The sequence below is a fragment of the Glycine soja genome, chromosome 10 (genome assembly GCF_004193775.1).
Source record: "Glycine soja cultivar W05 chromosome 10, ASM419377v2, whole genome shotgun sequence".
In the NCBI taxonomy this organism is placed as follows: Eukaryota; Viridiplantae; Streptophyta; class Magnoliopsida; order Fabales; family Fabaceae; genus Glycine; species Glycine soja.
Genome location: NC_041011.1, coordinates 50,054,908 through 50,075,510, shown reverse-complemented (window position 1 = coordinate 50,075,510; position 20,603 = coordinate 50,054,908). Strand labels below are relative to the sequence as shown.

The window sequence follows — 20,603 nt, the reverse complement described above, 5'->3', positions numbered from 1 at the left end:
AATTTCTATATTGGATTTCGCAAGCTTCCTGGTAAAGTTTTATGCAAACAACTATGCTTGACATTGTTGATTTCTAATTTGTATATTGGGTTTTATATTTGTTTTTCATATTGGTGTTTTCAGGATTCCTAGTGAGGATGCAGAGTCTCAACTCTTAAAAGGCATAAAAAAGTGCAGTGGAAGCTTTTGAGACAGCCCAGGCTATGGGTGTTATTATGTTTGACTTGCCAAATTGCCCTAAGAAACGTTGTCAACTAGAGACATCCTCTGTTAATGGAGAAGGATCATCTACCCATACTGTTACTGCATCTTTTGAAACTGCCCTGAGGTGGGCAGAGAAGTAGTTGTTGCAGTCAAAACTGCATTTATAAGGCTTGCAAATTGTCCTTCTTTTAGTATCGGTGAATTCAAGGAACTACTAAGAAAAATTAGTGAAAATCCAGATACAGTGGAAGGTAATCTGGACTTGTCTGAGTTCTCTTCAGAGTGTGAATCTGAGTCTGGGTCAGAGTTTGATTCAGTCTCTCAGAAGAGTGACTTAAACTGCCAAGACTTGGATTCCAAAATATCATTTCTGGGGGCAAGTCAGAGGAAAAACAGGAGGAGAAAGTCGCTTGAGAACAGAATAAAACTTGTGGATATGATGATTGAGAGGTTAAAATGTTTGCAAGAAGATGAACTCTCTTCTCTTGCCACTATAATTGCAACTAATGGTTTGAATGCTGCCTTGGCTGAAGTACAGAATTCCAAACCACACAATCCAGACTCTACTACTGAGAATTCGTCCTCTTCGGCAACTAATTTTCCAGCTAGAAGAATGTCATCATTGGGATTGGGAAAGTCAGCCTTGGATGTGATGAGAAAGAAGCAAGTTGAGCCAGAATTGCCAAGCCTTGATAAGTTCTTAGTTAAGCACATGACAAAACTTGAAAGAGAGGTTTGGGAAGCCAAAAAAACCCGAAAGAATAAGACAGAATCAGTCAGTGATAGCTCTCATAAATTTGTTGATGAAACTCCGCGGAGATGGTACATGAATTAGAGAATGACATCAAGGAGGCAAAAATTAAGTCAGGAAAGGAAACGCCAGCAGAAATAAATTCTGATCAGGTGCATTGGACCCAACTTTCTATTCTGATGAAGCAATGGACAGGAAAGAAAACATAAATTCAAATACAGAGATCAATTCAGGGGAAAACAAAGATGGGCTGGAGAAAATACTGATAGGAAAGAGAGAAGCTGAATGCCCTGTCACTGGGAAGCCATGCTGAAAACTATAAACAAAGAATGAATCATGGAGCAACCAATGTTTTGGATAAAGTTTTAGTGAAGCACGTCTCTAAGCTGGAGAAGGAGAAAATGAGGATCAATTCGGGGGAAGAATGGGGCCCAGTTAAGAGAAGTCACAGAAACATCCATTCGGAAACAAATGAAGCAAGGGAGAGAGAGTTGCAAGAAGCTTGGGGAGGACAGGGCTTAGGAAACTCCATTAAACCTCGTCTCTCTAAGCTTGAACGAGAAAAGGTTAGTCTTAATATCGCATGTCTGAATTACCTTTTAGAACTTCAAAAGCCTTTGCCAAGACTTGACATTCTAACTTTTTACTCTAGTATTGCTTTCTAATTTTTTTTTCTTTGAAATTGAAAGTTGCAACTTACCTTCCATTCATCTACTCTCTCAGAACAGCCAGACAGCCATGGGAGGAGGCAATGGGCAGAAGGCCAAGACGGCTTGTGAGAGAAATATGTAGAAAAATAAACCTGCCAAAGGTATTCATCTTTTCTTTTCCTTTTCATTTTCTCCGCCATATATCCTCTTAGATTTTCTCATTTTGTAGGAAGCCAGTTAGAGACCAACAAGAAGGCCCTAAACATTCAGGTACACATTTGTTTTTTCTTTTCTAGATATAATTAGCCTTAGGACTTTGCTTCTGCTAATATCTGGTTCAACTTGTTGACATTGCTTTTGCCATTTAATTATTTACGTAAGTTTTGACTTCTCTTTCTGTCTCCGTGGCAGTGCAAGGTGTGCATGCAGACGTTCATATCGGAGGTTAAGTGTCGGGAACATGCTGAAGCCAAGCATCCTAAGGCTGATCTCTACACTTGCTTTCCGCATCTTCATAAATAACTATTAATTACATTGCAAAACTCTTTAGAGATGCACATTTAATTGTAAAACATCCCTATGTAATAGTATGAAACCATCTATCAAAAAGTCCTCAAATGTTAACTTCGAAAGTTGATTTGGGATTAATGATTATGAATGAGTTATGATTCCCTCACCAGCTGCCCCAACTGCCCCAACTGCCCTTGCACACTTCTCAAATATTTTTTATTTTTCTCATTTTCTTAGATCATATTATTATCAGTGATGTCAATCACTTTTTCTTCTTATCTCTTTGGGTCTTTAAAGAGATGATCACCAATCTTTTTCGATTATGAATTTGTCTACACTAATTGGTGGGAGACTAGGAGGAACGGAGGGTAAGAAGGCTAAAAATGGAAAATTGAAAATATGGAGGTTCTTTCCACTGCTAGTACCTACCTGAACAGTTTCTTAACTGCATAAGAGTATTCCAATGCAATTGCATAATTGGGTTGTTAAGGTTACTTAACTTTGTTTAACACTTTGACTTAGTTTTCCATTGAAGTGAGTTCGAGTTCTTATATAAAAACTGTTGCATATAAAAGTAACTAAAAGTAAGGTTGCTTAACAATTAAAGGATAAATATATATTTTAGAATGATAAATTAATTAATAATTTTTATTTTGGGTCACTAATAATTTTTTTTTTGAATCTCTAATAAAATTAATTTTATTTTAGTTTTTGAATAATTAATGAATTTGATTTTAGGTTTTTAATAAATTTTGTATATTTGTTATTAGTTTTTATTAAGTTTTTTTAAAGGGACTCATGCAAAATTTAGTAGGGGCCAAAAATAAAGTGTATTGGGAAAGAATTGATCCCTTTTTTTTTTACCGTTTTTTTCTCGGCTGTCAAGAAAAGAATAGTCTCACCCAAATGAGTTGTATATGAGTTGAAAATTGGTTAGACTGTTAGGCTCTCTATTGAGCTTTATAAAGTACAACCTAAATCCTCTCTCATTTGGTATCTTTTTCATATTGAATCAATTCAATATTTTACTTCTATGAAATCCCTCCCTTTTATGTTTTTTGAGATCTAAGATGTGTGGCCACATCAACTTAGAGAGTTACTCACATCTCCTATCAAAATCAAAATTATGATACAATTCAAAATGATAAAATAGTTAATACATATTTCGAAAGAAATTTTTTTTATTAAAATCAGTACTCAAAAAAGAAATAGTTCAAATCTAACCATTGTAGACTGCATTGATACACAATATCCTATGTGTTCATTCACAGTAAAAAAAACCCAGCAAAGTTCATAATTTTTATTTCAATTCAGTGGAGATATTGGGTGAGAAGAAGACACTAATCAATAATCACGTTTATGACTATGTCCATAATTCCAGACATGTTAGTCCTTAGTGCTCCCATTCAGGTATGCAGTCAACACTGTTTCCTTCTCAAAGTAACCATGTAACAAGCAAAAAACAACAATAATTAATAACAATAAAGTACTCCCAACTCATAAGAAGAGTAACCAAGTTCCCAAAGATGGTGTGGGGTACCCCACAAAACGCGCCAAGAAGACTCTATCTCACCACTTACAACAACAGTACTAAACTTAACCAATCAATGCCTGACTTTTCCACTCATCTCCAATTTGAACCATAATATAATAATTTGACCATGACTCATTCTTCGTTCTTTTTCCAACTACTGCCAACTTGGTCCACTTTTCTTCTCTTTTCTCTTCTTTAGTCCTAACTCTTCACCTTTTTTATCTTCTTACTTCCTCTTTCTAAAGTATTACTTCTTTCCTTCTCTCTCTCACCAAAACAATTTGCTCACAAAGGAGGAAAAATGGCACCTTTCGTTTCCCTCTCTTTGTTGCTTCTCTTTCTCAACCACCCCCTCCTTTCCCTCTCAACCAACCCTGAAGGTATGGCCTACTGCTTCATTTCTCTCAGCCTTTCTCTTTGCTTTTCAATTGTGTATGGTCGGTCAATTTGGTTTCTCAAAATCAATGGCAACTGGGGAACTTAATATTCAAAGCTCTTCTTATGGCTAGCTAGATCATATTATGTTTTTTTTTGTTTCAATTGTTTGGTTTTCCTTTTTTCATTCTTTTTTTGTTTCAAAATGACCTATTTTATTTCTTTGGCCTCTTCTTAGCTAGCAAGCAGACTTAAGCTTGGCCTTAATAGTTTTGATTTGATCCAAATAATTTGCGTAGGGAACGCTCTGCATGCTTTGAGAAGCAGGCTTTCTGATCCCAACAATATGTTGCAGAGTTGGGACCCAACACTGGTTAATCCCTGTACTTGGTTTCATGTTACCTGTGACTCCAACAATCATGTGATTCGCTTGTAAGAATCCCTTTGTTCTTTTCTTTTCTTTCTGTTAGTTTATTCTTCAGACTTTTTTTTTTGTTAAGTAATTGGGTTTGGGTTTTCTAATCTGTTGTGTAATCTTTTTTGGATTTCAGAGACTTGGGCAACTCTAACGTTTCTGGAACTCTGGGCCCAGAACTTGGCCAGCTACAGCATCTGCAGTACTTGTATGAGTTTTTTCCCTTGCCTGTTACAGCTGAGAAGTTCATATATGAGCTTCTGTGTTTAATCTGTTCTTTAAACATGTGCCTTCTGACATTATTCAAACAGTGAAATTGAACATGATAATTTTTGGATTTTATTTTGTTTGTACTTGTACACATTATTTTTGCCCCAGGCTAGAGTTAGGAGACTACCAAATTATGAACTATTCCCACAATTTAATCCTATCTCACACATGCTTGGAGATTATTTATGAGGAAATAATCACTTATTTTTCTGAAGTTCTCTCTAGTATCCGATAAAAATGAAGCCATTATGTCTTTAAATTAAGCTGAACCAAATGCGAACACAGGAGCAAATAGATGTTATATTTGTGCCTAATCAAATATGTATTTAAAATTTTATTTTTGGGGTGGGAGTTAGTTTTGCAAAAATGGATTATGCATAAGAGATACTGAAATTCTTGATTACAGGGAGCTCTACAGGAATGAGATAACAGGAAAGATTCCTAAGGAACTTGGTAACTTGAAATCACTTATTAGCATGGATTTGTATGATAACAAGTTGGAGGGTAAAATTCCAAAATCATTTGGAAAGTTGAAGTCACTTAAATTCTTGTAAGCATGTTTATGTTGTTTTGCCAAAGCCTTCTATTTTTGTTCTTGATTTTTATTTCTCAGGGATGTATAAATTGCTGCCTGTTTTACTGACTCATTTGCATTGATGAATTAGGCGGCTAAACAATAACAAGTTGACAGGATCCATCCCAAGAGAACTCACTCGTCTCACTGATCTCAAAATCTTGTGAGTTTTCTTTTCATCTCATGTTCTTTTGTTCTTTTTATTTACTTTTGTGATTGGCTTATTAGCTAATTTTAAAACCCCAATTTTGCAGTGATGTTTCTAATAATGATCTCTGTGGAACAATACCAGTTGAGGGAAACTTTGAATCTTTCCCAATGGAAAGGTATATCAACTCTTTTTTATTGTTATCCCAAATTCTTGACAGCTAATAGTGGCTTAACAGTTCAATCATGTTTTGACAAATATGCAAGGCTTAGTCATTTAGAACTCAACACATTTTCTTGCACCAAACATGTAAAAATGCCAATTCCAAGACTCATAGTCGTGGTCATTCTTCTGTTGGATACTTAGATTCAAACATGAAAAACCAGAAAACATCAAGTTCTTTCTCGCACTTCATTTGTATAACTTTCATGAACCAGTACCTAATTATGCATCCTAACAAACAACTAGCATTAATTAGGTAGTGTCTAGCTTATTCCTCTACTGGATAGATGACAACATTTGACATGCAAGCATGAGATATAATTGATTTGTATGAAATAAAATACACTAATATATTTGCAAACTGCCTCTTACTTGTTACTTGTTAGAATAGCCAGTAAGAAAGTTGATTGATAATCAATATATGACAGCACAAAATCTTCACATGTTAAATTTGAAGCAGGAGTAATTTAGATTTCAACATTTTGCTATTGTTATATTTACGATATATTTCTCCTACTCTTGTTTCAGTTTTAAAAACAACAGGTTTAGTGGTCCCGAGCTGAAAGGACTTGTTCCATATGATTTTGGATGCTGAAGAAAGATAGAAATCGCATTATTATCATCTAAACAGATTGCAATGAAGAGGCTTAGTTTACGTAGGGAGAAAGGGAAAGGATGGTGTTATTTTCAGATCAATATTTCCTCACCATTTTTACACTTTTCTTAACTGAAAAAAGGGAGTATGAGTTGGAATCTACGTTTTTCTTATTTTATTATAAAAAAAGGAAGCTATGTAAGAATGCTCTGAAAATAATTGTATGTAAATAACATTATTGATGTATGCTTGACTCGAATATGAATCTAAAAATATCAAACTTGCATGTCGATTTATATAATAACATGATTGTACCACCTCTCTTTGATTGTTTGTAGCATGACATGGTTTTGTAGTAAGATGAGTGAAAACTAAAATATCCATCTTTCTCACCACCCAAAACTGGACGCGTGTCCAGTATATAGGCTAAATTTGATAAGCTTAACCAATACAAGTTTTTTTTTTTAAGTGAAAACAATTTTTTAAAATGAATTATATTCCAATTTTGAAGTATATCATTTTTTATTCTCAAAGTGATTTAGATGGTACTTTGTAGAATGGTTTAAATAGCACGCTTGAGGAACAAAGTCATGGATTTCAAAATTAATGAGATAAAAAATTTTAAAAATTAAATCCATAAAAAAATTTAAAGGAATAAAAGCTTATTTTACCATTAAAAATAATGTATTTCTCTCTCGGAATATCATCATAAATTTTTATGGTACTAGCATAGAAAAACATAATTCTTTTTAGTATTAGCAAAAAACATTCTTTATGATATTTATATTTAAAAATTCGAGTAATGAAAAATATATCGCCCATGCGAAGGGGCTTTACTGCCAATTGCAAAGTCTTGTTTTTCAACTTTGGCGACCATATTATTCAAAATTAACAATGCAATCACGTTGAACACTTGAGGATAACGCGTTTGGTTGAACATATACGTGGCACCAAAAGAAATTGGGGGTGTTAGAAATGTGGCACAAAAATAGCATGAATCCTTGGCCCTATTTCCATAACAATTTATTTACGTGAGACCTACGTTAATTTATTGCTATGTGTTATGTTTTTTTTTATCGTACATACATGTGTTATGTTTTTAATCATATAGTTTTAAATGTTGATTGTTAAAGTGTCTATTAATATTTTAAATTAAAACTTAATCAAAATTTCAAAATGCAATATCATAAAAAAATATTTTCAATATTATAATTCTTCAATTACTAGTTATAAATAAATATTTTTTTTAACATAAAACTCTTGTTTTAAAATAATTAATTAAATACTCCTACCAAATATGTAAATCAATGTAAATTATTTTATCTTAATAATAAATCATTTTGAGTTTGTGTCCTATAAATTATAAGAAGAATACTAATGATTATTCTAAGATAGATTTTAAAAAAACTTAAAATAAAAAACATATTGAAAGATACAAAATTATATAGTAAATTATTTTTTCTGTGATTTTTACATTCAATATTTTTTCTTTTTTTATTCCTTTAAGAGGCGGACCCAAATTATAATTATGAGAGAATTAAAAAAGTAATTAAACCCTTTTATTACACTCACGAGGTTGAAGCGAGTATGTTGTCATTTGCATAGAGCTGAACAAGTTGGGGGCTTTAAAGCCGAAAAAAAAATGAAGAAGCCTTTTTCTCTTTTTCCTTTTCACATTCCAGAAAATTCCCATGAACTTGGAAGTGTTTGAGAATAGATCAGTTGAATAAAGGTTCATACATTTGTTGTTGTCGAAGGCTTCTCCAAACCCCCAAACCCCAGAGAGAGAGAGAGAAAATGAGCAGTGCTTTTCTAATGAACCCTGCCAAGATTCCTCATGCCATGATGCAGAGGCAGTTCATGTTGGTGAACCGTGCCATTCATCCCATCAAAACCCCTTCGTTTCATTTCCTCAAGAAACCAAGACAATATGGAATCTCTTCATCTTTTTGTTCTTCTTCTTCTTCTTCATCATCATCATCGTCTGCTGCAATTTCCATCTCCAAGGTTGGCTTTGTGGGTTGGTATTTGGGGATGATAAAGTCGTGGCCAATTTTGACAAAGAGTGTTACTTCTTCCCTTATTTACATCGCCGCTGATTTATCCTCTCAGGTATCCCTAGTGTCCAATCTCTTTTGTAACTGTTTCTTCTTCTTTTTTTCTTTCTTTCTTGGACCTCTGAGATTTTGTTATGTGGAGATTGGCAAAGAGGAAATGCTTTAGTTTTATGTTGGAAAGGAAACTGTTTTCAGTTGAGGCCATGGTTGTTGATTTGTTGCGTTACATTTCTTGCTAAACCTCTAGGGTTTAATGTGCGATTTCTGTTATTGCCATGCCTAATGTTGTTGTAAATTCAAATCGACTAAACTGTGTTCTGTAGATTGGTTATCTTAATATTATGGGAATTTTGCAACTTCTTAGCTGTGGAACTATGATTCTGAGAGTTCTTGCTTCTTGGTTCTCCTTGCCCTTTCTTCCTCTGCTTACTGTTATATGTGGAACTATGATTCTGAAAGTTAAGGAACTGGGAAATTATAAAACTGTCGTCATCTGGTGATAAGTAGTTGCATGAATTGTGGAGATGCATTTAAAGAGACTTAGCAAGATTTTTTTTTATTCCATTTGGTCATTGTGTGTTAATCTGTCTCTCCATGATTTTTATTGTTGCTCTAGTACACACGTGGTTGGGTTTGTCTCTCTGCGAAAGGTATGTATGCTAATTTTTAGCAGTAAAAATGCTTCTTTTTTCTCTCTTGAAAAGCTAAAGTCATTTTTGGAATTTCCTATTGTCCAATATTTAATTTGTAGTTTTTAATACCAACAGGGTTTGGGTCTAATGGATGGGGCTAGTCCCCCTCAAAGTGATGAACTACGGCTCAAATCCCTACTAAAAGAGATACCCAAATTTAGTGATTGACCATGACTTGCTTATTGCCTCATATGGAGGATACATGTGATTGTAAGAAACCAGAAATAAAAAATTGGAGTCTCCAATTGTCTAATTGATATTTCCTTTTGACACTAAGATGGTTAATTGTTTTCCTAGAGAGATGCCAGTGTGCACCTCTTAAATATTTGGAGAATACTTGAAGTGAATAAGTTCTTTTTTTTTTTTTCTCATTCTCCTAGCAGTGCATTGGATGTAGAGAACCTTGGCTTTGTTTTCTCTTGATAGATAGATTCTTGCTGGTGGACTTGTTCCCACTTACTTTGTAGTTTGTATTACTATCACACCATTCATTTTCATGTAAAGTTTGTTGATTTTCCATGTTTACTCTATAGCAGTAGCTTGGGCCCATATTTCAGTATACTGCACAATCACTATGGATCATCTGTTCACATTCTTGTGCAGACTTGAGGCCTTTTTTATTCAATTGAATAGATATTGTCAACTCATTAAGTGGCTTCACTTGGTTTATATTGCATACTTAATGAGCTAATGTTCATTTTGTTATCAGACATACTCATGGTATTTATAATGAGTTAATGTTCATTTTGTTGTCAGACATACTCATGGTATTTATTCTGTTATTTGTTCAGACTATTGTGCGAGAATCTTCAGAACCTTTTGATTTTATAAGGACTTCACGCATGGCAGGATACGGGATGGTCATTTTAGGACCATCACTGCATTTCTGGTTCAATTTTGTGTCAAAGCTTTTCCCAAGGAGGGATCTTTTTTCTACATTGAAGAAAATGGTCATGGGTCAGACACTTTATGGACCTGCCATGACTGTTACTTTCTTCTCCTTGAATGCACGTTTGCAGGGTATGTTCAATTCTTTTAGCATAATATTTATCATGTTTTCATTTGCTTGGCCTTGTATTTCAAATTATAGTGCTAACAAGTCTGAATTACAACACAAAAAGGCTAAAGATTAGGGATGTTAATAATGTAATGATATAATTGATGAAGTTGGGGGGTGGGGAGCCTTTGTGTCTACAACTTTTTGGCTGCCTGTTTTTCTGTCTGTATTGGATTAGCCTTGGTGTTGTACCTTACCATAGTGTTTGGCTGGAGAGGAGAGGTCTTTTAAAGAATAGCTTGTTTGGTTCAATGTTTGGTGGGGAAGGGGAAGTGAAGGGGCTAAAAGCCCTCCCCTCATTATTTACTCCCTTTCATTATTTGAGGATTTGGGTGGACAGAAAAATACTTAAATCGTTTAGACTGTGTTGACTAAATTATCTTTAATTTGAATGCTTGAATGTTGTGGCTTTATTTGTCTACAATAAGTGTATAATAATAAATTATTTTTTTCCCCTCTCCTTCCCTTTCTTTGAAGTTTGAACCAAACAATATGTATGAGTCCAAAATTTATGAAAAAAATGAAGTTGTGTATCAAGAGTCAAGACCATATCACATTTTATTTTCTGCTTAATTCTTTATGATGTGCTAATAGTTTCTCTTGGTTGCCAGGTGAAACCGGCTCAGAGATTGCTGCACGCTTAAAACGTGATTTGCTTCCTACGATGTTAAGTGGAATTATGTACTGGCCTATATGTGATTTTATAACATTTAGGTTCATTCCTGTCCATTTACAGGTACGTGTTTATTTTCTTGTCTCTTACAGCTGCATGCATGCCATGAAAATTATGTTTGGATCGTGCATGAGATGATGTAATATGTGCTACAATAAACAGCCCAAAAGATTTTCATTCTACTTTTTGTTGTTGACTCATGATTTTCTGCATTGTTTCATTTTGGCAGCCATTAGTCAGCAATTCATTTTCGTACTTGTGGACCGTTTATATAACCTATATGGCAAGCCTAGAGAAAGCGACCTGATCACTCACTATCAGCAATGTCAATTTTTGTTTCATGATTGACATTGGAAGCAAGCTGCGGGATACAATCAAATCTTTTGGCTGTGTGCAGGGAATTCTGATCTCAAATTGTCCACGGCTATGCTACTAACCAGGACACAGTTTTATCCATTTATTTTAACCTGTACTCTTTATTTGCTTTTGTAGTGTTATCCTTTTATATATATGGGACCAATTTGTAAAATCTATGCTGAATTTTTTTTATCTGAAGACTTTTTTCACCAAATGCATTTTGAATCATTCTTGCGAGATGCATTTCCTTCTCGGGTAACACTGCATTCTTTTTTTATTTTTTTTTATTTTTATGCAAGTAACACTGCACTATTACAAATAACATACTCTGTTAGTATAGAGCAATAAAAGAAGAGAAAGAAATAAAGGGAAGAAAGAAAAAGACACACAGTTTAACGTGGTTCAGCACACAATGTATGTGCCTACGTCCACGGTTACACTAGGAGAACTTTTTATTACTTGCACATAAAAGCTTACAAGGTGTCTCTATATATAACACTAGTGAGACACAAGTTTTTACAAACCAAGCGATGTGGGACTAAGCCCACACAAGTTTTACTGACTAAGCGATGTGGGACAAAGGAACTAAGACCACAAACTCTAACAATTCTCCCACTTGGGGTCTAAGTTCCAAACTCTAGCAGTTCCTTGTAAGCAACGAGTTCATCGACTCTTTACCTAGTGTAGCGCCTTCATCTTCAATTATCCTTGAAGGCCAACTGAGGCAATGCAAAGCCTCAGTTTGTCAGTTGTAACAGCTTTAGTCAACATATCTGCTGGATTCTCTGAACCTAAGATCTTCAATAAAGATAAGTCTCCATCATTTATCAACTCCCTGATAAAATGGTATCTTAATTGAATATGCTTGCATCTAGAATGGAAGACTGGATTCTTAGCAAGACTTATAGCACTTTGACTGTCACTAAACATTGGAGCATCATCTTGTTCTTTCCCCAATTCATTGAGAAAATTCTTTAGCCAAATCATCTCCTTAGCTGCTTCTGAGATAGCTATGTACTCGGCTTCCGTGGTTGAGAGAGCAACTTTATCTTGAAGTTTAGACTTCCAACTCACAGCAGTACCTCCCAAGGTAAAAATGTAGCCTGTGGTGCTCTTCTTGGTATCAAAATCTCCTCCCAAGTCTGCATCTGAAAATCCCTGTAAACTGAGATTGCCTTTTCTGAAGCACAAACACATCTTTGAAGTACCCTTCAGATATCTGAGTATCCACTTTACACTTTCCCAATGCTCCTTTGCTGGATTTGATAGGAACCTACTGACAACTCCCACTGCATGTGCTATGTCAGGTCTGGTACACACCATAGCATACATCAAACTCCCAACTGCTGATGCATATGGTACTCTTGACATGTAACATTTTTCTTCATCTGTCTGCAAAGATTGCTTCTTTGAAAACTTCAAATGAGATCCCAAAGGGGTATTCCTGGTCTTAGAATCTCCAAGGTAAAACCTGTCAAGCAACTTGTGTATATATTTCTCCTGAGACAGCTTCAAAATTCCTTCTGATCTGTTTCTAAGAATTCTCATACCAAGGATTTGTTTAGCTGGACCAAGATCCTTCATTTCAAAGTTTTCTGCCAACTGCTGCTTCAACCTGTTAATTTCTGCCATACTGGATCCTGCAATCAACATGTCATCAACATACACAACAAGGATAATATAACTATTAGTATATTTTTTAACATAGCAGCAATGGTCCATGTCACATCTTTTGAATCCTGAGTTGCTCATAAACTCATTAAACTTCTTGTACCACTGCCTCGGTGCTTGTTTCAAGCCATACAAACTTTTGTGAAGCTTGTATACAAGATTCTCCTTGCATGACACTTCAAAACCTTCTGGTTGGGTCATATAGATGTCTTCCTCTAAATCCCCATGCAAGAATGTAGTTTTAACATCTAACTGCTCCAAGTGAAGATTCTCTGCAGCTACTATGCTCAGAATAACTCTGATGGTAGTCATCTTTACAACTGGAGAGAAGATCTCTGTGAAATCAATTCCTTGTTTCTGCTGAAACCCTTTCACCACAAGTCTCGCCTTGTATCTTCTTCTACCGTCAGATTCTTCCTTTAGCCTATAGACCCACCTATTCTGTAACGCCTTCTTTCCTTCTGGCAATTCAGTTAAAGACCACGTCTTATTCTTCTGAAGGGATGTCATCTCATCTTTCATCGCTAGCTCCCACTCAATAGTGTCATTCCCCTGTGTAGCCTCATTGAAACATTCTGGCTCACCAGCATCAGTTAACAACAAATAATGCAATGAAGGGGAATACCTATCTGGTGGTACTGAAATTCTGCTAGATTTTCTTGGAGGAGTTGATGGTTCTGGTTCTGACTCAACCTCTACGCCTGTACTCTGGTTTCTGTTGGCTACATCACTTTCTGAAATTTCTTCAAGTGTTGCTTTCTCAGAAATTTCTGACAGTTTACCTGCACATGTAGATTATGCAGAAAATTTGTCCTTATAAAATAAGTTCTCATTAAAAGTAACATTTCTGCTTCTGATAACTTTCTTGGTTTGGTCATCCCAAAACCTGTAGCCATACATGTCAGATCCATAACCAATAAAATAACACTTCCTCGCCTTCGGATCCAATTTATCTCTACTATTAGAGTCTGTCAGTATATATGAAACACAACCAAAAATTCTCAAATGTGAAAGTTTTACCTCCTTTCCAGACCATACTTCTTCAGGCAACTGATAATTCAAAGGAACTGATGGTCCTCTATTGATGAGATATGCTGCTGTGTTTATTGCTTCTGCCCATAATGCTTTAGGCAAGCCAGATTGGATCCGCATACACCTTGCTCTCTCATTCAAGGTTTTATTCATCCTTTCTGCAACACTGTTTTGCTCAGGTGTTCCTGGTATTGTCTTGATCATTTTGATCCCATGTTCTGAACAGAAGTCTTTAAACTCCTGACTATCATACTCCCCACCATTGTCAGATTTCAGACTTTTAACCTTTAGAACTGTCTGATTTTCAACTTCTGCTTTCCACCTTTTAAACACAGAAAACACATCAGATTTATTTTTAAGAAAATAAACCCATACCTTTCTGGTAGAGTCGTCGATAAAGGTGACATAATACCGTGAGTTTCCAACAGATTTCACTGGGGCTGGCCCCCAAACATCTGTGTGCACCAATTCTAGCTTTTCAGCTTTCAGAGTCTTCCCTGCCCTCGAGAAACTGACCTTTTTCTGCTTTCCAAGGATACAATGTTCACAAGCACCAACATCAACATGCTTGAGGCTTGATAGCTTACCCTTTGCCGCCATAAGCTTCATTCCTTTTTCACTCATATGTCCAAGTCTTTGATGCCACATGGTTGAATTATTGACAGCCTCAGTAACTGCTACCATATCCTCATCTGCAATCATGTAAAGAGATCCTCGCTTCTTTCCACGAGCCACAATGAGATTGCCTTTTGTTACCTTCCAAGCTCCATCTCCAAAAGTGGTGTGATGTCCCTCATCATCCAACTGTCCTATAGATATTAAATTTCTCTTTAAGGCAGAAATATGTCTGACATTGTGCAATGTCCATAGGGATCCACTGGAGGTCTTGATGTTGATATCACCTCTTCCGACAATGTCAAGAGATTTTCCATCTGCAAGGTAAACTTTTCCAAATCTTCCAGAAACATAGTTAAACAATAAATCTTTAGAGGGAGTAGTGTGGAACGACGCACCTGAGTCCATGATCCATGAATCAACAGGACTATCCAAACTGCAAATTAATGCATCATCAAGTTCATCAGTTGCTGCATTTGCGGATTCATCATCATCGCGCTTCTTGTTTTTGTGCGACTTGTTCTTCTTTGGTGCCTTGCACTGATTGCTAAAGTGACCTCTCTTGTCACAATTCCAACAAGTAACGTCACTTTGAAATTTTCTCTGACCTTTCCCTCTTGACTTTGATCTGCCTCGACCATTCTGACCCTTCTGGGTAGTCCTTCCCCTGCCTTCAGTATTCAATGCTGAATTGGAAACATGACTGGAAGATTCTCCTGAATCTCTCTTGCGAACATCTTCGCTCAAGATCAAGTCACGGATGTCACTAAGCTTTAATGTGTTCTCCCTTGTAGAACTACTAACTGCAGTAACAGTTGCAGCCCAACTATCCGGTAGTGATGACAATAGAATCAATGCCTTTACCTCATCCTCAAATTTAATCTGCACAGATTCCAATTGGGCAAGAATAGTATTAAACTCATTAATATGATCAGTTACAGAGATACCTTCTCCCATCTTGAGGTTGAACAACCGGCGCATCAAGTATACTTTGTTGGCTGCTGACGGCTTCTCGTACATATCTGATAATGCCTTCATTAAGCCTGCAGTAGTCTTCTCATTCACGATGTTGAATGCGACGTTCTTGGCTAATGTCAATCTGATCACGCCAAGAGCTTGTCGATCTAGCAAGTTCCATTCTTCTTGCTTCATGTCTTCTGGCTTAACCCCTGATAAGGGCTGATACAGCTTTTTCTGATATAGATAATCCTCTATCTGCATCTTCCAAAAGCTGAAATCTCTGCCATCGAACTTCTCGATCTTCACCTTCCCCTCTTCTAATGCCATTGCTCCCACTGCCTCCTCTAAACTGAGAAGACTCCCACTAATTCCTTTAAACTAAGGAAATCCCGTGGAGTAACCAAAAGCTCTTGATACCAGTTGTTAGTATAGAGCAATAAAAGAAGAGAAAGAAATAAAGGGAAGAAAGAAAAAGACACACAGTTTAACGTGGTTCAGCACACAATGTATGTGCCTACATCCACGGCTACACTAGGAGAACTTTTTATTACTTGCACATAAAAGCTTACAAGGTGTCTCTATATATAACACTAGTGAGACACAAGTTTTTACAAGCCAAGCGATGTGGGACTAAGCCCACACAAGTTTTATAGACTAAGTGATGTGGGACAAAGGAACTAAGACCACAAACTCTAACAATACTCATATTTTTTTTTTGGTACAGTAACTTACTCGTAATTTCTTGAACCAGAAAGTACTACATGGAAAAATAAATCAGTTGATACTTAAGGGGATCAGACCCAATATTTACTCGAGCCAACGATGTTGGTGAATCAGTTTGATACTTTAGATTTCAGAACGAGTATAATTATTAAAAGAAAGTTAGTATATTGAATTTATAATTAAAAGGGCAATGTGATGTCTAAAACATCCGTAGCCATAATGATTCTTTCATAAAATACATAAAGGAAAAATTATTTATTTTTCTAAAACATCCAAATATTTGTGTTTATAAATTAGAAAAGATTTAAAAACTGCCACATTGAACTAAACTAAATTACATGTTGTCAAACAAATCAATCTTATTTCTATTCTATTCTATTCATCCTATTTCTATCAAACCAATAGGGTGTTAATGTTGAGCTAGGCGATATTGTGCTGCTAACATGTGGCGGGTTTTTTTCTTTCTTTTTTTCAATATTGTTAGCATCACTTTGTTATATGCAACACTTGCTAGACCAAATGGAGTTGCGTACCCACATGATATATTGTTTAAGTCAACAAAGCCAATACTGTTTCATTACCCCGATATTGGTTTGTTTAAATTAAAAAGAATAATTTTAAAATATTTGTTTTTTTAAAAGACGTCTTTTAATAACCAGATGTAATTTGTTTCATAAAATAAGCATATTTTTTTAAGCAGAAATAATTTAAACAAACACACTACTACTGATATCTATAACCAGCAGCTTTTTGAAACCAACAAACAAGTTAACCCCGGGAGAAATTATATCTGAATCAGAAATAGAATTGGCTGGAATGGAAGGTAGATACCATAAGGCTAACATAAATCAACAACATTGTACAAAAAAATCCTCTGATATGGCTTAGTTCGTGGGCATAATGATGAAGCACTACCGTTGTAGACTTCAGTGTGAAACACATGAGCAGCATAAAAGATATACAAAAATAAACAGTAATATACAATATCTTGAACTTGCTCAAACCTTTAGTCCTTTGATTCATTGTCATATTTATTTGAAATTAACCATAAGAATTAAGAGTAAGGGACAGTTGTAGCAGTAATCCGTAATCAAGTCCAAAACCTGTTAGTTGACCGGCCACAGTTGAAATTTAGAACTTGGAATGCAACATTCTTATATTTCAAAAAAATTTGTTGAACTAAAACAAGTACAACAGAAAAGAAATAAAGAGAGAAACAAGAAGAGCTGGATACTATCGAAGAATGGTGAACCTCATAAAAGTATGAAACAATGAACTTCTTAATCCTATCTAGAGGTTCACATATTTTTTGTATTAGCATGACTCACTCCATAGCAATCATCAATCTTTATATGTAAAATGCTATTGTTTATTCTGTTTTGGTAAATTGTGCGGGGCTTCAGGAAAAGACAAATCCAAATTTATGTCAGCTGAAGTAAACGCTTCAACATTCCAAGCTCACAACAATCGCAGATGATTAACTCCTGCCTTTTGATTTCATCTACCAGTAAAATTCTGATCTAAAGCTAACAAAGGGGCTTCACTCTTCAGAGGCACGTATGCAAATCTTCTCGAGTTGTATTGGCCAATCAGGTCCAAGAACTTGTGGATTTAACTCCATTGCAAGGCGAAAATCTAAAACAGATGCACTGGTAGATCTTGTTGCTGTCTGCATACATCTTCCAGGTAGCAATACATTTGAACTGGTTCCTAACTGTCTGTTTTGCTGTCTTAGATGCTCATTTCCAAATCTTGATCCAGCCAAATCCATAAAGGACTCAATCAACCTCTTCAGATACAAATCCAGTGCATTATTCAACAGATTTACAGAATCCACTGTCGCAGTTAAACCCTCCTTCTCCAACTTTTGCTCCAAACAACTCCTCAAAGATCTAGTGTCAGGGAGAGATCCATTGCTGTGACAGGTCTCTGGATAATCTTTGCTACATAATGATACATTGAAATGAAGTCTACGACCAAAATGCATGGATACACCGAGAGGAGCTGTAACTGGGCTCCTACTTTGAATGCTGGGGCTTCCAGCCATCTGTTCAACCTCCTCTCCCTCTTCAACAGATATCGGAGGTCTACTGCCAAGGGAATTCAGTTCTGTTGCACTCTGCTGCTCCAGTGTCTTATATACCAATTCTTCAGACGCAAGACCAAAATGGGGCTTGCCCAGCGGCCCAAAAGCATTTTGGCGGCCCTTAAATCTATGGTCTCGAGCAGCCAAAGAGCTTATTCTCCGCATGGAAGGAGGAAACGCTTCCCCAAACAGCGATTGAATAGAGCCTCTCTGTGACCCATTTGAATCTTTTACACTGGTGGCACTCCCAACTCTTGCAGAGCCTCTCACGGGTGGGACTTTAGCCAGACAAGCATTCTTCAGAATTGCTCTAATGAGTCGATTGTGAAGAGGGATATTTTCCCTCCCAATTATCACAGTGCAAATCCTGTCAAACTCGGACTTGCTTATCTTTGAACTCAATAATCTTCGAAGCTGATCAAAGTACTTGTCAGCTCTCTGACGACCAACCTTCCGAACAATCAGAGCTTTCAGCTCCAATGTGTCAATTCGAGAAAAACTGTGATTGGATATTGTCATTTCGCCCAAGAACCTTCTCACAATCACTGAGCAAAACTACAAAATCATATTCTCACCTGCTCCAGCAGACCCCTCCATATGATCCAAAGCAAAAGCTTCCTTAAACCCTAGTTTCCTAACAATGCATCTATCTGTAATTCAATAAGTTTACAATCAGAAACCGTAATCGAATTCCACCCTTCACTGATCAGAATACCAAATTAAAAGATAATTGATGAGAAAGACAGCGCACGCGATAGGGGGAAATCGAACAATGAACAAATTCGAGAAATATAAGCATGATTATCAGAGAAGATAGGAAACCCTTGCAAGATTTTGAAGAAAGTTGGGAAATTCAATGAAGTAAGGGGGAAAGAAAGATTCATACCGAAATGGGTCGCCGGCGGTGAAGAATTGAGTATGAATGAAGCTTCGGCGTGTCGCAATTGCTATTGAGGTGTGTGTTTATTCTGATAGCAGTGGTGTTAGATGACCAAACCCTAACACAAATGGATTATCGAAAAGTCTTGTGCTTTTTCCAGCACCCCGTCCCCAACCCGGCGCTCTTTGTTGCCAAGTTTGTCGTTCGTTCCTTTCCAAAATGCAAAATTGAGCTTTTTTTTTTTTTTTTTAAAAAAAAACAATGGTATCAGAGGAGGATACATGTAAAAAGAAAATGCATTCACTTTTTTGTTTATTTAAAAAATTTAGGTGTATTTCTTAAAAAAAAGAAATATATATATATTAGGTGTGCTGGATTTCGAAATCTAACCTAAAAATAACACTTACAAATATCTTTATAAATTGTCTACTAACCAAGTCCTCCTCATATTAACATTAAGATTTAAACCTCAAATGACATATGTTAAACCAATATTTGTCTTGTTTAGCATATATCTATGTCTGTTAGATATGATCTTGGATTTAATCCTTGAGTAATATTGTTTTTTACCAGTTAAATACTTTAGGTTAAAACTAAGAATAACATTCACTCGATATATGAATATATCTTTTGTCGGCAAAGAAATTATACCATGTGTTAAAAAATATGACTTCGATTTAATACATGAATTAATTTTTGACTGAAAAATGCTTTAGGTTGAAAAAAAGGTTGCCGTTTACTTGGCACATGAATGTATCTTCCTTATAATATCTTAAGTTAGAAAAAAATATTCACGTTCACTTAATACATGAATTGATTTTTGAGTAAAAAATATAAGAATTCACTTAAATTTATTGTCTCTCTAATTTTTCTAGCTCATTCAATTGCCTTAATCATAGAACCTAAAGTACCTAATTCTCTGATTCGAATATAAACAAAAAATATATATTTCATATTAAGAAAGTTGTTGATTAATCATAATTAATTACACCAATCTCAATTAGAAAATAATTTATTTTCCTAAATTGTCATTCATTAAAATTTGATATCAACAAATATAAAAAGTAATTGAAATTAAAATCTTATTAAATGAAAGATATTTTAGAGACAACTCATTAAATAAAGTAAAACTCATTAAATTTTACTTATATTTAAATTAAAGATGAAGGTATTTTTTTTATATTCGAATTCGGAGGAAGTATTCCAACCTTAAGTCCATTTTAGAACAATTTCGTTTACCAAGTTGATTATAAAAATTTCATTGTAGTCCGTTTTTATCTATATTATAAAATTTACCATGACTTTGAAGTCTTCTCAAAAATTGATATTACATTTTTTTACCAAGTTGATATTACAACTACTGCTTTGTTTTTCCCCTCAATGAAAATGGGAACACTCCTAACTTTATGGCATCATCACCTAATCCATTAGTGTGATTGGTGTTGCACATTTTCAAGAAATTAGCAATATGAAAATTTGGATCCTTAAAATAATATTTTCTAAATGGGTTTAGAATTTATATTTTTAAATTTTTAATTTCTATTCTCAAATA

At 35.3% G+C, this 20,603-nt stretch overlaps 3 protein-coding genes and 1 pseudogene across 3 annotated transcripts; 3 read left to right on the top strand and 1 right to left on the bottom strand.

Annotated features, from left to right (window-relative positions):
• Positions 1–1,693: 1,693 nt before the first annotated feature.
• On the top strand, positions 1,694–2,214 carry LOC114369576 (annotated as a pseudogene).
• A 1,647-nt stretch (positions 2,215–3,861) lies between these two features.
• On the top strand, positions 3,862–6,565 carry LOC114369241 (leucine-rich repeat protein 2-like). The gene is made up of 7 exons (XM_028326433.1): positions 3,862–4,029; positions 4,324–4,456; positions 4,576–4,647; positions 5,116–5,259; positions 5,375–5,446; positions 5,538–5,609; positions 6,182–6,565. Exons 1-7 carry the CDS (start codon positions 3,951–3,953, stop codon positions 6,246–6,248), a joined length of 639 nt encoding a protein of 212 aa, XP_028182234.1. The 5' UTR covers positions 3,862–3,950; the 3' UTR covers positions 6,249–6,565.
• A 1,260-nt stretch (positions 6,566–7,825) lies between these two features.
• Positions 7,826–11,298, top strand: LOC114369731 (PXMP2/4 family protein 4-like). Its single transcript, XM_028326976.1, has 4 exons — positions 7,826–8,360; positions 9,789–10,017; positions 10,666–10,790; positions 10,957–11,298. The coding sequence occupies exons 1-4, from the start codon at positions 8,046–8,048 to the stop codon at positions 11,032–11,034; spliced, it is 747 nt and encodes a 248-aa protein (XP_028182777.1). The 5' UTR covers positions 7,826–8,045; the 3' UTR covers positions 11,035–11,298.
• A 5,911-nt stretch (positions 11,299–17,209) lies between these two features.
• On the bottom strand, positions 17,210–19,310 carry LOC114369232. Its single transcript, XM_028326425.1, has 2 exons — positions 19,058–19,310; positions 17,210–18,821 (listed from the first exon to the last, which is right to left on the bottom strand). The coding sequence occupies exon 2, from the start codon at positions 18,688–18,690 to the stop codon at positions 17,626–17,628; it is 1,065 nt and encodes a 354-aa protein (XP_028182226.1). The 5' UTR covers positions 18,691–18,821; positions 19,058–19,310; the 3' UTR covers positions 17,210–17,625.
• Between the last annotated feature and the right edge of the window lie 1,293 nt (positions 19,311–20,603).

Bases quoted from the DNA above. Each gene is read 5' to 3' on its own strand.
- LOC114369241 (XM_028326433.1), top strand. From the start codon at position 3,951: ATGGCACCTTTCGTTTCCCTCTCTTTGTTGCTTCTCTTTCTCAACCAC. The intron at 4,030-4,323 runs GTATGGCCTACT...TAATTTGCGTAG, and splicing joins CCTCTCAACCAACCCTGAAG to GGAACGCTCTGCATGCTTTG. The intron at 4,457-4,575 runs GTAAGAATCCCT...TTTGGATTTCAG, and splicing joins AACAATCATGTGATTCGCTT to AGACTTGGGCAACTCTAACG.
- LOC114369731 (XM_028326976.1), top strand. From the start codon at position 8,046: ATGAGCAGTGCTTTTCTAATGAACCCTGCCAAGATTCCTCATGCCATG. The intron at 10,018-10,665 runs GTATGTTCAATT...CTTGGTTGCCAG, and splicing joins CTTGAATGCACGTTTGCAGG to GTGAAACCGGCTCAGAGATT. The intron at 10,791-10,956 runs GTACGTGTTTAT...TCATTTTGGCAG, and splicing joins TCATTCCTGTCCATTTACAG to CCATTAGTCAGCAATTCATT.
- LOC114369232 (XM_028326425.1), bottom strand. From the start codon at position 18,690: ATGACAATATCCAATCACAGTTTTTCTCGAATTGACACATTGGAGCTG.